Source organism: Lepus europaeus, chromosome 7 (assembly GCF_033115175.1).
Source record: "Lepus europaeus isolate LE1 chromosome 7, mLepTim1.pri, whole genome shotgun sequence".
NCBI lineage: Eukaryota > Metazoa > Chordata > Mammalia > Lagomorpha > Leporidae > Lepus > Lepus europaeus.
In genome coordinates, this window is record NC_084833.1 from 61,402,639 (window position 1) to 61,418,998 (window position 16,360).

At 42.8% G+C, this 16,360-nt stretch overlaps 1 protein-coding gene across 8 annotated transcripts in view; it reads left to right on the forward strand.

The window, feature by feature from the left end:
- The window catches only part of NUP98 (nucleoporin 98 and 96 precursor), a 139,157-nt gene that overhangs the window by 14,678 nt on the left and 108,119 nt on the right, over positions 1-16,360 (forward strand). For all 8 annotated transcript variants that reach the window (XM_062196630.1, XM_062196631.1, XM_062196626.1 and 5 more), the window contains exons 2-5: positions 9,619-9,722; positions 10,617-10,718; positions 10,811-10,987; positions 12,946-13,085. In XM_062196630.1, the coding sequence (XP_062052614.1) occupies positions 9,647-9,722; positions 10,617-10,718; positions 10,811-10,987; positions 12,946-13,085 (495 nt within the window). In that variant the 5' untranslated portion in view covers positions 9,619-9,646. The remainder of the gene's footprint in view (positions 1-9,618; positions 9,723-10,616; positions 10,719-10,810; positions 10,988-12,945; positions 13,086-16,360) is intronic.

Here is a 16,360-nt window from a genome sequence, read left to right on the forward strand (position 1 = left end):
ATGAGGTGAGGGGGGAAGGTTTAGGAAGTTTAGAGGTTGAATTCCCTGGGAAGCAGACTAAAGATAGCACTGTATACATTTTATTAGGCACTTGGGATTTCCAGCAGTGGGAAAGTAAGGAGGGAAGCAGGAATGAGCTGAGGGAGAAACTGAGTTGTAATGTTGTCTTTTTTTTTAAGATTTATTTATTTATTTGAAAGGCAGAATTACAGAGAGGCAGAGTCAGAGAGAGAGAGAGAGGTCTTCCATCCGCTGATTGACTCCCCAGATGGCTGCATTTACTGGAGCTGCCCCTATCCGGAGCCAGGAGCTTCTTCCCACGTGGGTGCAGGGACCCAAGGACAGTCTTCTATTGCTTTCCCAGGCCATAATAGAGAGCCGGATCAGAAGTAGAGCACCTGGGACCTGAACTGGCGCTGCAGGCGGCAGCTTTACCTGCTACACCACAGTGCTGGCCCCAAGTGATGTTGTCTTAATGAAGATGTTAGCCAATCCCATGGAGATTATGAGGTTGAAATTGGCTCTTTAGCCGGTGCCACGGCTCACTAGACTAATCCTCTGCCTGCGGCACCAGCACCCGGGTTCTAGTCCTGGTTGGGGCGCTGGATTCTGTCCTGGTTGCTCCTCTTCCAGTCCAGCTCTCTGCTGTGGCCCGGGAAGGCAGTGGAGGATGGCCCAAGTGCTTGGGCCCTGCACCCGCATGGTGCAGCTGGCTCTGGGCTTCGGATCGGCACAGTGCGCCAGCCGTAGCAGCCATTTGAGGAGTGAACCAACGGAAGGAAGACCTTTCTTTCTTTCTTTCTTTTTTTTTTTTTTTTAACTTTTATTTAATGAATATAAATTTCCAAAGTATAGCTTGTGGGTTACAATGGCTTCCCCCCTCCCATAACTTTCCTCCCGCCCGCAACCCTCCCCCCTCCCGCTCCCTTTCCCCTTCCATTCATGTAAAGATTCATTTTCAATTCTCTTTGTATACAGAAGATCAATTTAGTATATATTAGGTAAAGATTTCAACATTTTGCCCATATAGCAACATCAAGTGAAAAAAACTACCATTGGATTACTAATTATAGCATTAAATAGCAATGTACAGCACATTAAAGACAGAGATCCTACATAATTTTTTTTTTTCAAAATAATTAATTTTCTGTGCCATTTCCATTTTAACACCAGGTTGTTTTTTTTTTTTTCATTTCCAATTCTCTTTATATACAGAAGATCACTTCAGTATATAATTAGCAAAGACCTCATCAGTCTGCGCCCACACAGAAACGCAAAGTATAAAAATACTGTTTCAGTACCAGTCATAGCATCACTTGGCTTTAGACGACACATTAGGGACAGATCCCGCATGGGGTGTAAGTACACAGTGACTCCTGTTGCTGACTTAACAATTTGACACTCCTGTTCATGGCGTCAGTAATCTCCCTAGGCTCTAGTCATGAGTTGCCAGGGCTATGGAAGCCTTTAGAGTTCGCTGACTTTGGTCTTATTCCGATAGGGTCATAGTCAAAGTGGAGGTTCTCTCCTCCCTTCGGAGAAGGGTATCTCCTTCTTTGATGGCCCCGTTCTTTCCACTGGGATCTCACTCACAGAGATCATTCATTTAGGTCTTTTTTTTTTTTTTTTTCCATGATATCTTGGCTTTCCATGCCTGCTATACTCTCATGGGCTCTTCAGCCAGATCTGAATGCCTTGAGGGCTGATTCTGAGGCCAGAGTGTTGTTTAGGACATCTGCCATCCTATGAGTCTGCTGTGTATCCCACTTCCCATGTTGGATCTTTCTCTCCCTTTTTGATTCTATCAGTTAGTATTAGCAGATACTTGTCTTGTTTGTGTGATCTCTTTGATTCTTAGACCTATCAGAGCTATCAATTGTGAGCTGAAATTGATCACTTGGACTAGTGCGATGGCATTGGTACATGCCATCTTGATGGAATTGTGTTGGAATCCCCTGCACATTTCTAACTCCACCATTTGCGGCCAGTCCGATTGAGCATGTTCCAAATTGTTCATCTCCTCCCTCTCTTTTTTCCACTCTTAGATTTAACAGGGATCACTTTTCAGTTAAAATTTAAATACCTGAGAATAATTGTGTGTTAATTACTGAGTTCAACCAATAGTACTAGAACAACAACAACAACAACAAATACTAAAAAGGATAAAGTATTACATTGTACATCTAAAGTCAGGACAGGAGCTGATCAGTTCATTGTTGCTTATAGTGTCCATTTCACTTAACAGGTTTCCTCTTTGGCGCTCAGTTGTCATCGATCAGGGAAAACAAATGATATTTTTCTCTTTGGGACTGGCTTAATTCACTCAGCATGATGTTTTCCAGATTGCTCCATCTTGTTGCAAATGACTGGGTTTCATTGTTTCTTACTGCTGTATAGTATTCTATGGAGTACATGTCCCATAATTTCTTTATCCAGTCTACTGTTGATGGGCATTTGGGTTGGTTCCAGGTCTTAGCTATTGTGAATTGAGCTGCAATAAACATTAATGTGCAGATGGCTTTTTTATTTGTCAAATTAAATTCCTTTGGGTAAATTCCAAGGAGTGGGATGGCTGGGTTGTATGGTAAGGTTATGTTCAGGTTTCTGAGGAATCTCCAGACAGACTTCCATAGTGGCTTAACCAGTTTGCATTCCCACCAACAGTGGGTTAGTGTCCCTTTTTCCCCACATCCTCTCCAGCATCTGTTGTTGGTAGATTTCTGAATGTGAGCCATTCTCACCGGGGTGAGATGGAACCTCATTGTGGTTTTGATTTGCATTTCTCTGATTGCTAGTGATCTTGAACATTTTTTCATGTGTCTGTTGGCCATTTGGGTTTCCTCTTTCGAAAAATGTCTATTGAGGTCCTTGGCCCATTTCTTAAGTGGGTTGTTTGTTTTGTTGTTGTGGATTTTCTTGATTTCTTTGTAGATTCTGGTTATCAATCCTTTATCTGTAGTATAGTTTGCGAATATTTTTTCCCATTCTGTTGGTTGCCTCTTCACTTTCCTGACTGTTTCTTTTGAAGTACAGAAACTTCTCAATTTGATGCAATCCCAAATGTTAATTTTGGTTTTGACTGCCTGTGCTGTTGGAGTATTTTCCAGGAAATCTTTGCCTGTGCCTATATCTTGCAGGGTTTCTCCAATGCTCTCTAATAATTTGATGGTTTCGGGTCGTAGATTTAAGTCTTTAATCCATGTTGAGTGAATTTTTGTGTAAGGTGATAGGTATGGGTCTTGCTTCAAGCTTCTGCATGTGGAAATCCAATTTTCCCAGCACCATTTATTGAATAGACTGTCCTTATTCCAGGGATTAGATTTGGATCTTTGGTCAAATATAAGTTGGCTGTAGGTGTTTGGATTGATTTCTGGTGTTTCTATTCTGTTCCATTGGTCTATCCATCTGTTTCTGTACCAGTACCATGCTGTTTTGATAACAACTGCCCTGTAGTATGTCCTAAAATCAGGTATTGTGATTCCTCCGGCTTTGTTTTTGTTGTACAGGATTGCTTTGGCTATTCGAGGTCTTCTGTGTCTCCATATGAATTTCAGCATCATTTTTTCTATATCTGAGAAGAAGGTCTTCGGGATCTTGATGGGTATTGCATTGAATGTATAAATTGCTTTTGGGAGGATAGACATTTTGATGATATTGATTCTTCCAATCCATGAGCATGGAAGATTTCTCCATTTTTTGGTATCCTCTTCTATTTCTTTCTGTAAGGTTTTGTAGTTTTCATCGTAGAGATCTTTAATGTCTTTGGTTAAGTTTATTCCAAGGTATTTGATTGTTTTTGTAGCTATTGTGAATGGGATTGATTTTAGAAGTTGGAAGACCTTTCTTTCTGTCTCTGTCTCTCTCTCTCACTGTCTAACCCTGCCTGTCCAAAAAAAAAAAAAAAAAAAAACCCTATAAAAAATAATAAATTGGCTCTTTAGGGTTATTCTGAATTAGGTCAAAGAAGTCTGACCTTTGTCTATGAATTTGGACTGTCCTAGGAAGGAGGTGTAGCCTAACCTTGTTAGTTGAGGCAGTTCTAAAGAGGACTGGCGACAGAGGGTCTGTCCTCTGGTAGCATTTTTCAGCAGCTGGTATAACAGCATATAACACAGCCCTAGTCTTTTTTATTTTGTTCTGTTTTAAAGATTTATTTATTTTACTTGAAAGTCACAGTTACAGAGAGAGAAGGAGAGGCAGAGAGAGAGAGAGACACTGAGAGACAGAGACAGAGAGATCTGATTCACTTCCCAAATGGCTGCAACAGCTGAGGCTGAGCCAGGCCAAAGCCAGGAGCTTCTTCCGGGTCTCCCACGTGGGTGCAGAGGCCCAAAACTTGGGCCATCTTACTGCTTTCCAGGCTTTGGCAGAGATCCGGATCAGAAGTTGAGCAGCCAGCTATCGAACTGGTACCTACATGGGATGCTGGCACTGCAGGCAGCGGCTTTACCTGTTAGCTGACAGTGCCAGCCCCACCCCCACCTCCCCTTTAAGAGTTATTTATTTATTTGAAAGGCAGAGTTATGCAGAGAGAGAGAGAGAGAGAGAGAGAGAGAGAGGTCTTCCATCTGCTGATTCATGCCCCAAATGGCTTCAACGGCCAGAACTGGGCTGATCCAAAGCCAGGAGCTTCTGGATCTCCCATGCAGGTGCAGGAGCCAAAGAATTTGGGACATCTTCTGCTGCTTTCCTAGGCTGAAGCAGAGAGCTAAATTGGAAGTGGAGTAGCCAGGACTTGAACCCTGGCACTCATATGGGATGCCGACACTGCAGGCAGTGGGTAAGGCAGTGGCTTTATCTGCTGTGCCACAGCATCAGCCCTGAGCCTCAGTCTTAAGGACGATCTATGCAATTATTGTTTGAGTCAGTCTAGTATAGAGAGTGAGGGTCAAGATAAGTACAAAGAAATTAAAATGTGCTATGGAAATTCAGAGGATGACTGATTGCCAGAGGTAGTTAGATGGCTTATAGAAGAAATAACAGAAATTTGAGTTAGGTTTTGAAGTCTGAATTAAGAGGAGGTTTGGCAAAGGCAAGATTAGAGACAGACATTGAATCAAAGAAAAGTTAAGCCAAAACGTTAAATAACACTAAGCCAAACTCATCCTTGCCAGAAATAAGACCATAGGCTGAGTTTGAGTGAGCAGCTTTTTTCTTCAAACTGAGTTGGATTTGCTCTCTGTATTGTCCCTTGTTCTTGGATCTGGAGCAGGTGAATTTTGTTAATTTACTGCACATGTTCTTATTATCTTTCTAGGATTGAGGGTTTCCATGGGAAGTTAGAAGTTAAGTTAGTTAAACTGGGACTTTATCACTTACCACTTTGACCTTGGAAAACTTGCTAAATACTTGCTTGCTTCTTTTTTGTCATCTGTAAAATACAAGTGGTAATGTATGATAACAACCTTTCAATGTTTGTTGAGAGCATATGTAAAATTGTTTGTAATGGTGAGATGTTTGCAAGGATATTTATTACCACTTAAAATCACCTTGTGACATATGTGTATAATGCTAGATTTCTGTGTAGGATATGATTACTGAAAGTCAAAATTTGATTGTTAGGAACTGTGGAGCCTATTGCCTGTAGAATTTAGTGCTGCTGAAACCCAAATTAACACTAAAGGTTTTATAAAGATGAGTTTCACAGAAAAAAAATTACTCAGCTTTCAGTTAAATCTTTTATTTTTTATTTTTTGAAATTTATTTTCATTTTTGTGAAATGAAGAAAGAGAGAGAGGCAGAGAGCTCTTCCATTCACTGAATCATTAGTAAGATGCTCACAGCAGCCAGGACTGGGCCAGTGAAAGCCAGGAGGCTAGAACTCAGTGTGGGTCTCCTACATGGGTGGCAGGGACCCAAGTACTCACCGTCACCTGCTGCCTCCCAGGGTGCACATTAGCAGGAAGCTGAAATCAGAAATAGAGCTGGGACTTGAACTCAAAGCACTCGTAAGTGGTGCAAGCATCATCTTAACTGTTGGACCAAACTCTGCCGCTTAACGCAGCTTTTGAATTCTGACCTGTCAGCTGTACAGAAGATGTCAGATGTTCATAAACAGATTACTATTCCTAGAGATGATTAAGAAGAGTTTAATGGGGCCGGTGCTGTGGCATAATAGACTGAGCCTCTGCCTGTGGTGCCTGCATCCCATATGGGCACCAATTCATGTCAGGGCTGCTCTTCTTCCTATCCAGCTCTGTGCTTATGGCCTAGGAAAGCATGGAAGAAGCTCCAGTTTGTGTCCCTGCTGCTGCTCTTCTGATCTAGCAATCTGCTTACAGCCTGGAGAAAGCAGTAGAAGATGTCCCAAGTGTTTGGGCTCCTGCACCTTCGTGGAAGACCCAGAAGAAGCTCCTGGCTATGTATTGGCTCAGCTCCTGCTGTTGCAGCCATTTGGGGAATGAACCAGCATATGGAAGACCTTTCTCTCTGTCTCTTGCTCTCTCTTTAACTCTACCTCTGAAATAAATAAATAAAACCTTAAAAAAAAATATGTATATAAAATACATTGAAATGTTCTCTACAGTGTTCTAGTATCCTATCAACACATCCAGGTGTTACAACACCTGACATTTTATGCAACACTGGAAAAGTTGAGGCTGTCTCTCTCTCTCTCTCTTTTTTTTTTTTTTAATTTATTTGATAGGTAGAGTTATAGACAGTGAGAGAGAAACAGAGAGAAAGGTCTTCCTTCCGTTGGTTCACCCCCCAAAATGGCCGCTACAGCTGGAACTGTGCCGATCTGAAGCCAGGAGCCAGGTGCTTCCTCCTGGTCTCTCATGCGGGTGCAGGGGCCCAAGCACTTGGGCCATCCTCCACTGCCCTCCTGGGCCACAGCAGAGAGCTGGACTGGAAGAGGAGCAGCCAGGATTAGAACCGACACCCATATGGGATGCCGGCGCTGCAGGCGGAGGATTAACTAAGTGAGTCACGGTGCTGGCCCCGAGGCTATCTCTTAATCTGTGATGCTTTTTATTTTTATTTTATTTTTTTTACTTTTTTTTTTTTTGACAGACAGAGTGGATAGTGAGAGAGAGAGACAGAAAGAAAGGTCTTCCTTTTTGCCGTTGGTTCACCCTCCAATGGCCGCTGCGGCCGGTGCATCTCGCTGATCCGAAGCCAGGAGCCAGGTGCTTCTCCTGGTCTCCCATGCGGGTGCAGGGCCCAGGGACTTGGGCCATCCTCCACTGCCTTCCCGGGCCATAGCAGAGAGCTGGCCTGGAAGAGGGGCAACTGGGATAGAATTCGGCGCCCTGACCGGGACTAGAACCCGGTGTGTCGGTGCCGCATGGCGGAGGATTAGCCTGTTAAGTCACGGCACCGGCCATGTGATGCTTTTTAAAAACTGACATTCTCACCCCTAAAATTTCCTAGAAAAAAAATTCACTTAGTTCTTTATCCCAGTACCCAGGAATTAACTAACTTCTTTGATTTAAACAAAACTTACTTAAAACCATAGTTCTAGAAGGCCTAATCAGAATTAACTGGCAGAGGCCAGTGCCCCTCTCCCCTGTCCTGCCAGACTTCTCATTCTGCAGACACTGTAACAAAATGTCTAGAGTTGGGATGTAGATGTTTGTATTTTGAAAAGGCTCTAGTTTAAAGCATGTCCTTAAAACTAGAGGCTACACTTCATGTAGTGATCTTTTTTTCTTTTAGATTTATTTAATAATTTGCAAGAGTTAGATAGGAGACAAGAGATTGATCTTCCACCTTCCAGTTGACTCCCTAGATGACCGCAACAGCCAGGGCTGAGCCAGGCCAAGGCCCGGAGCCAGGAGTTTCATCAAGATCTCCCACATGGTTAGGCCAGAAGCCAGAATACTTGGGCTGTCCTCTGACGCTTTTTCTGGGCCAGTAGTAGAGAGCTAGATCAGAAGTGGAAGAGCTGGGACATGAACAGAGGCTTTACCTGCCACAACATTGGGCTCTCATCATTTATTTTTCAGTAATGAGATAAGATTCTGGCATTTTAGGCGGCAGCTTTTCCTGCGACACCACAGCACCAGCCTTGTGAATAGTCTCAAAGAGAATGACAGGGTACAGGAATCTCTAAGATTTAGAGATGGGAGGAGGGTCATGCATAATTGGAAAAACTATATTTTATAGCACAAAAATTAGGAGCAAAATCTTTTTTTTTTTTTTTTTTTTTTTTTTTTTTTTTACAGGCAGAGTGGACAGTGAGAGAGAGACAGAGAGAAAGGTCTTCCTTTTTGCCGTTGGTTCACCCTCCAATGGCCACCGCGGCTGGCGCGCTGCGGCCGGCACACCGCGCTGATCCGATGGCAGGAGCCAGGTGTTTATCCTGGTCTCCCTTGGGGTGCAGGGCCCAAGTACTTGGGCCATCCTCCACTGCACTCCCTGGCCACAGCAGAGAGCTGGCCTGGAAGAGGGGCAACCGGGACAGAATCCGGTGCCCCGACTGGGACTAGAACCCAGGGTGCCGGCGCCGCAAGGCAGAGGATTAGTCTAGTGAGCCATGGCGCCGGCCCTTGGAGCAAAATCTTTTTATAATACAAACTGTGGAAAACAGCCTGAGAAAAATTTTAGTTTTGCAGGTGATTGGATAGCAGATATGATTGTGATTTTTGATGGTTACATTGTAAAGCCTTCTAGGTGGTCATATCAAAATCTAGCCTAGTAGACTTGTGTTATTTATTTAAAGGAGGCTTGGTTTTAAAACAAAAGGTCAGAAAACAGTGTTTGACATAGATGATTGTTGGTGAGATTCAGTTTTTTTTTTTTTTTTTTTTTTTTTTTTTAAGATTTATTTAATTTATTTGAAAGAGTTAGAGAAGGAGAGGTAGAGAGACAGAGGACTTCCATCCACTGATTCACTTCCCAATTGGCCTCAACAGCCGGAGTTGCGCCGATCCAAAGCCAGGAGCTTCTTCCGGGTTTCCCATGTGGATGCAGGGCCCCAAGGACTTGGGCCATCTTCTAACGCCATAGCAGAGAGCTGGATCAGAAGTAGAGCAGCCGGGTCTGGAGCCAGCGCCCATATAGGCGCCCATATAGCCGCCCATGTAGGCGGCTTTATCTGTTTGTTTTTTTTTAATTTATTTTTGACAGGCAGAGTGGACAGTAGAGGGAGATAGAGAGAAAGGTCTTCCTTTTTGCCTTTGGTTCACCCTCCAATGGCCGCCGCGGTAGGCGCGCTGCGGCCGGCGCACCGCGCTGTTCCGATGGCAGGAGCCAGGTGCTTCTCCTGGTCTCCCATGGGGTGCAGGGCCCAAGCACTTGGGCCATCCTCCACTGTACTCCCTGGCCACACAGCAGAGAGCTGGCCTGGAAGAGGGGCAACCGGGACAGGATCGGTGCCCCGACCGGGACTAGAACCCGGTGTGCCGGCGCCGCAAGGCGGAGGATTAGCCTAGTGAGCCGCAGCGCCGGCTCAAGATTCAGAGTTTTTAAGCTTACATTATGGTACTGTTCAGCTTAGGAGCAATGTAGATTAAAGAATGTTTAGTAAGATTTATTTTATCATACAGACTTTTAGGCTGTTGAATGATAGTATGTCATATTGTTTGAGTAGGTTGAAGTTTGTAGAATGAAAGATTTTTCTGAAAATTCCATTTATGTGTCTTTAGAAAGAATGATTTTTTTTTTCCTTTCCAGCATCCTGAAGTGAAGACTCATTTTGAAGATGTTTAATAAATCATTTGGAACACCCTTTGGGGGTGGCACAGGTGGATTTGGCACAACTTCAACATTTGGGCAAAGTAAGTTTAAAAAAATAACAAAAGGGAAAAGCATCTTAATTAACCTCTTCTATTAAGAACAAATCCACTCTGATAGCTTTAGATAGGAATTTTATTTATACTTTGTATAACAAAAGTTTCTTTGAAAACATGAAAAGGATAAGATGTTGAAACTTTATAACAAAATATAAATTAGCTCTAAATTTTCATGACTTTCTGATAAGCCATAGAGAAGATCCTTAAAATATTTGTATTGTTTGATTCTTTTAGCTGAAAATTAAAAATTTTTTACTAATTTTTAGATAAAAAAATAAGTGTTTTGATGTTGAAATCTACAGTGCAGTTACTGAATAACTGCACTGGGATTTGTGTGAAAAAGATGTGACATTGAGAAATAGAAGTATTAAAATAACAAAGTCTCTATTCCCTGTCATCCCTCAGGTCCACCTCTCCTCCCACTCAGTATTGTACAGGACACTAGCTGCCTGTCACAGCTGTTACTCACTTGTAAACTTTTTGCTAAAAATTTTATCTCCCAGCTATAGCAATTAGCAATTTCCCATGCTTGTTTTTATCTTCCTCTTTTTTGGGGAGATGGGAACATGTGAGAGAATAATGCGAATTTCAGAAACTTTCTAACTGATGAAGATTTTTTATAAAGCAAAACCTACCAGACCACTATCATACGTAATAAAAATAATAATGGAGGAAATGTTTCAGGTGTCTCCTGACCTCTTTGAGAACTTTTTGTCTAGGTCCTTGTTTTATTTCATTTTTTTGGAGGGGAGGGGAATGTTTTAGAGTTAGATTAGTGATCTTAATTCAAATGCAGAATATTAAGAAATATTTTTTATTCAGTAACCTGATCAGATTTTATTCTAAATTCTGATTTACTTTGTATTTTTTTTCTTCCAGATACTGGCTTTGGTACTACTAGTGGAGGAGCATTTGGAACATCTGCATTTGGTTCTAGCAACAATACTGGAGGCCTATTTGGAAACTCACAGACCAAACCAGGTAGGGGCATTATTTGCAATATTGCTGGGATAGAACTTCATTTAGTGGCTGTAACTTGTCAATTTAACTTTCACCATCCATGTCTTCCCCAGGAGGATTATTTGGTACCAATTCATTTAGCCAGCCAGCTACCTCCACAAGCACCGGCTTTGGGTTTGGTACATCAACAGGAACGTCAAATAGCTTGTTTGGAACTGCAAGCACAGGGACCAGTCTTTTCTCATCCCAAAACAATGCCTTTGCACAAAATAAACCAACTGGCTTTGGCAGTAAGTAGTATATCACTGGATTTGTGCCTCTAACAATTTTGCTTGCTTATTGAATCTGTTCCATCTTCTTTTCTCTATGTTCACTTATCTCCTCCCATTAAATGGCAAAAATATGAACTGAGAGAAATCTGCAACTGTATTGAAAAGTTTAAATAGGCTGGAGAGCAGAATTTGTACATCTCTCTTAGGGTAGGAATTTGAGAAGCATTATTATTTAAGGAATATGCAGAGATAGGGGTGCTGCCATAGAATGGATGGAGACAGGAAGGAAAGCTAGATGAGATGCCATCATTTGTGTCAAAACACAAGAATTTTGAGAAGGAATGTGTTGTGATCGACAGTGTTTTCAGAGGCACCTTCTTCTCGATGCTGTTTCACATTTGGTGTAGAGACCAGAACAGGAAGAGACAAATATTGGACATGACATGGTTACTTCTTTTTTTTTTTTTTTTTTTTTTTTTTTTTTTTTTGACAGGCAGAGTGGATAGTGAGAGAGAGAGAGACAGAGAGAAAGGTCTTCCTTTTTGCCGTTGGTTCACCCTCCAATGGTCGCTGCGGCCGGCGCATCTCGCTGATCCGAAGCCAGGAGCCAGGTGCTTCTCCTGGTCTCCCATGTGGGTGCAGGGCCCAGGGACTTGGGCCATCCTCCACTGCCTTCCCGGGCCACAGCAGAAAGCTGGCCTGGAGGAGGGGCAACCGGGATAGAATCCAGCGCCCCAACCGGGACTAGAACCTGGTGTGCCGGTGCTGCAAGGCGGAGGATTAGTCTGTTAAGCCACGACACCGGCCACGGTTACTTCTTTATTCCTTGTCCCTGGAGATTTTTGTGTGTGTGTGTGTGTGTTTTTTTTTTGTTTTTTTTTTTGTTTGTTTGTTTTGTTTTGTAAGGTAGAGTTATAGATAGTGAAAGAGAAAGAGACAGAAAGGTCTTCCTTCCGTTGATTCACTCCCCAAATGGCTGCTATGGCCAGAGCCAGGTTCTTCTCCTGGTCTCCCATGCGGGTGCAGGGCCCAAGCACTTGGGCCATCTTCCACTGCCTCCCCGGGCCACAGCAGAGAGCTGGACTGGAAGAGGAGCAACCAGGACTAGAACCCAGTACCCATATGGGATACCGGCGCTGCAGGTGGAGGAGTAACCAAGTGAGCCACGGAGCCGGCCCCAGATGTTTTTAATTGATGACTTTTTTAGGTTAAAACGAGGTCTGGGGACCATGCACACAGTACTTTGAGTAAGCCACTACTAGTTGATGAGGTGATGGGTGATGCTTTCCTATTCCCTCAGCTCTCTCATACAATACAAGAGTAGGCAGGATGAACAGTTAGCCATCTATCAATATTTTCCACAGTTAAAGTTGTTTCTGGGGGTGTTGAAATACTTAACCATGACCATACAAAATGTAATCTAAAGTCTAATTCAAAAGAGATGTGCCTGGGACTGGTGTTTTATGGTGTAGCAGGTTACACCTCCTGTGACATCTCTGACACCATTTGTATAACTTCTGTATGAGTAGCATTTTCATATTGAGAAATACGTGCCCTACATAACAAATATTTTCACTGATATGTAGTAGTGTTTTAAAACTTAGCCTTTTGGAAAGGTGAGTAATGAGAAGATCTGTTATTTATTAACTTTTAGAAAAGCATTGACAGTGCCTGCTAATTTTTCTAAGTTGGGGGGGGGGTCTAATTTTACATTAACCTATATTTGATTGCCCTGATATGAGACCACTTATATGCTTTACATTTTTTATGTATTAGTATGTGTAAATAAAACGTATGGTGACCCCTGTCATGAAGTCTGTTAAAGATAATTTCATTCAGTGTTTAGTCTTGAGAAAAGTAGAAATGAGAGAAATTGAGAATACTGCTGCTCTAGCACTACCACCCAATTTCAGGGTATCTTATAGATTCTTAAATTGCTACTGTTTTAATTCTGATTTGTTTTTTCTAATTTACAGATTTTGGAACAAGTACTAGCAGTGGGGGACTGTTTGGAACTACAAATACCACCTCTAACCCCTTTGGTAGCACCTCTGGCTCACTCTTTGGCCCTAGTAGTTTTACAGCTGCTCCTACTGGAACTACTATTAAATTTAATGTATGTATTTTCTTCCAAATTTTGTGGAAATATATTTCTTTCTCACTTGTGTGTTTGTTTCCAGGTTGAATTGTTTCTCTTCCCATTATGTACATCTTTCTTTTTTTTTCATTTGACAGGCAGAGTTAGACAGTGAGAGAGAGAGACAGAGAAAAGGTCTTCCTTCCATTGGTTCACTCCCCAATGGCTGCTACGGCTGGCGCGCTGCGCTGATCCGAAGCCTGGAGCCAAGTGCTTCCTCCTGGTCTCCCATGAGGGTGCAGGGCCCAAGCACTTGGGCCATCCTCCTCTGCCTTCCTGGGCCACAGCAGAGAGCTGGACTGGAAGAGAAGAAACCGGGACTAGAATCTGGCACCCATATGGGATGCCGGCGCCACAGGCAGAGGATTAACTAAGTGAGCCACGGCGCCGGCCCTAGTTTTTTCTTTCTGAAAGATATTTTAAAAGCAAAATCTGGGCCTGGCATTGTGGCACAGTGGGTTAAAGCCCTGGCCTGAAGCACTGGAATCCCATGTGGATATCGGTTCTAGTCCCGGCTGCTCCTCTTCCAATCCAGCTCTCTGCTATGGCCTGGGATAGCAGTAGAATGTGGCCCAATTGCTTGGGTCCCTGCACCCATGTGTGAGACCCGGAAGAAGCTCCTGGCTTCAGATCGAGTCAGCTCCGGAGTTAACCAGCAGATGGAAGACCTCTCTGTCTCCACCTCTCTCTGTAACTCTTTCAAATAAATAAAATAAATCTTAAAAAAAAAAAAAAAGGAAAATCTATAATTACTTGTATAATAGAATGCAAAAGTTGTGGAACATAAATCAAAATTCTACTGTATATAAGAATTAGGCTTTCAGGCCTGCGCCATGGCTTAACAGGCTAATCCTCCGCCTTGCGGCGCTGGCACACCGGGTTCTAGTCCCGGTTGGGGTGCCGGATTCTATCCCGGTTGCCCCTCTTCCAGGCCAGCTCTCTGCTATGGCCCGGGAAGGCAGTGGAGGATGGCCCAAGTGCTTGGGCCCTGCACCCGCACGGGAGACCAGGAGAAGCACCTGGCTCCTGGCTTTGGATCAGCGAGATGTGCTGGCTGCAGCGACCATTGGAGGGTGAACCAACGGCAAAAAGGAAGACCTTTCTCTCTGTCTCTCTCTCTCACTATCCACTCTGCCTGTCAAAAAAAAATAATAATAATAAAATAAAAAAATAAAAAAGAATTAGGCTTTCACCAAGTAAATTTGTATTCACAAGTTTGATTATATTAGCTTGTTTAAAGTAGAATTTGAATTTAATTTGGCCTCTAAATCATCCTATTATTTATAGAAATAAAGAAAATAGTCAAGCTAAAGAAAAATTATTGCAAGGCGCCAGTGTTCTGGTATAGGAGGTTTTTTTTGTTTGTTTTTGTTTTTTGTTTTTTGTTTTTTTTTTTTTTGATTTATTTATTTGACAGGTCAAATTACAGACAGTGAGAGAAACAGAGAGAAGGGTCTTCCTCCTGTTGGTTCACTCCCCAAATGGCCGCAACAGCTGGAGCTGCACAGATCCAAAGCCAGGAGCCAGGAGCTTCTTCCAGGTCTCCCACATGGGTGCAAGGGCCCAAGCAATTGAGTGCTCTTCTTCTGCTTTCCCAGGCCACATCAGAGAGCTGGACTGGAAGAGGAGCAACCAGGACTAGAACCAGCGCCCATATGGGATGCCAGTGCTATAGGTGGAGGATTAACCTAGTGCGCTATGGCTCCGGCCCCTGGTAGGAGGTTAAGCCTCTGCCTGTGATGCTGACATCCCACGTTAGTGTCAGTTGATGTCCTAGCTGCTCTACTCTCAATCCACGTGCCTGAGGAAGCAGCAAAAGATGGCTCAAGTCCTTTGCCCTTTACACCCATGTGGGAGACTCTGGTGGAGTTCCAGGCCCCTGGATTTGGCCTGGTGCAGCCCCGGCCATTGGTGGCTCTTTGGAAAGTGAACCGTTGGTTGGAATATCTTTCTGTCTGAAACTCTGCCTTTCAAATAAATAAATATGTTTAATTCATAATATTACATTTATTTATTTTTTTAAGGTTTATTTATTTATTTGAAAGGCTGAGTTACAGTGAGAGAGGGAGTGACACTGTGAAACAGAGAGATCTTCTGTCTATTGGTTCACTCCCAAGATGGCCACAACAACCAGGGCTGGGCCAGGCTGAAGCCAGGAGCTTCGTCTGGGTCTCCCATGTAGATGACAGGGTACAAACATTTGGGCTGTCTTCTGCTTTCCCAGGCGAATGAGCAGGGATTTGATTCAGAAGTGAAGAAACCAGGACTCCAACCTGTACTCAACCAGGATGCCTATGTCCCAGGAGGTGGCTGAAGCCACTGCACAACAACACTGGCCTCTAATACTAAGCTTAAAATCCTTAAAGTTTAAAAAAAAAAAAAAGTTAAATATAAGTGATAGAGAAAAATACTGATGAATGTCCAGTAGTTGAGGCGGCTAGCGTTATGGCTCAGCAGGTAAAGTAGGAGCCTGGGTCACTGGCATTCTATGTGGGTACCAATTTGTGTCCTGGCTGCTCCACTTTCTGATCCAGCTCCCTACTAGTGGTCTGGGAAAAACAGTGGAAGATGGCCCAAATGTTTGGGCTCCTGCTACCCACAGTGGGAGACCTTGTTGCAGCTCCTGGCTCCTGGAATTGCCTGGCCCATCCCTGGCTGTTGCATTCATCTTGAGAGTGAACCAGTAGATGGAAGGTCTCTCTATCTCTGTCTCTCTCTTTTTCTCTTTAACAATCAATACATAAATCTAAAGAAAAAAATGTAGGTTAGAAAGCAATACAAATAGGAATCTAGTTACATATTATGATTATTCTTTATAAAGCTGTAGGGGAAGTACAGGCTTCTGTATTTCTCAAAAGCAACACAATTATAAAACACATTTCAGGTAGAATAATTGATAGAAGTTAGGTGTAGAGGTTTTAATGTTTGTTTTGTATAAAGCTTTCTTATATATACTTAGCATATAGTTAGATTGCCTGGGTTATGGGATTACTCTGAGTTTGATAACTTTGTTGTTGAGATTGATTTATTCAGATAACTTTGGTCTAGGGAAAGATTAGAAATGCAGAAATATTTGGGCTGGCACTGTGGCATAGTGGGTAAAGCTGCTTATCTTTATAAAATCATAAAATAAAAAATGCAAAATCTTTAAGCACTTTTGAAACCATTTTTTTAAAGATTTATTTTGTTTATTTGAAAGAGTTACAAATCTTTCAAAAGCCAGGGCTAGGTCAGTTCCAAGCCAAGAGCGTTTT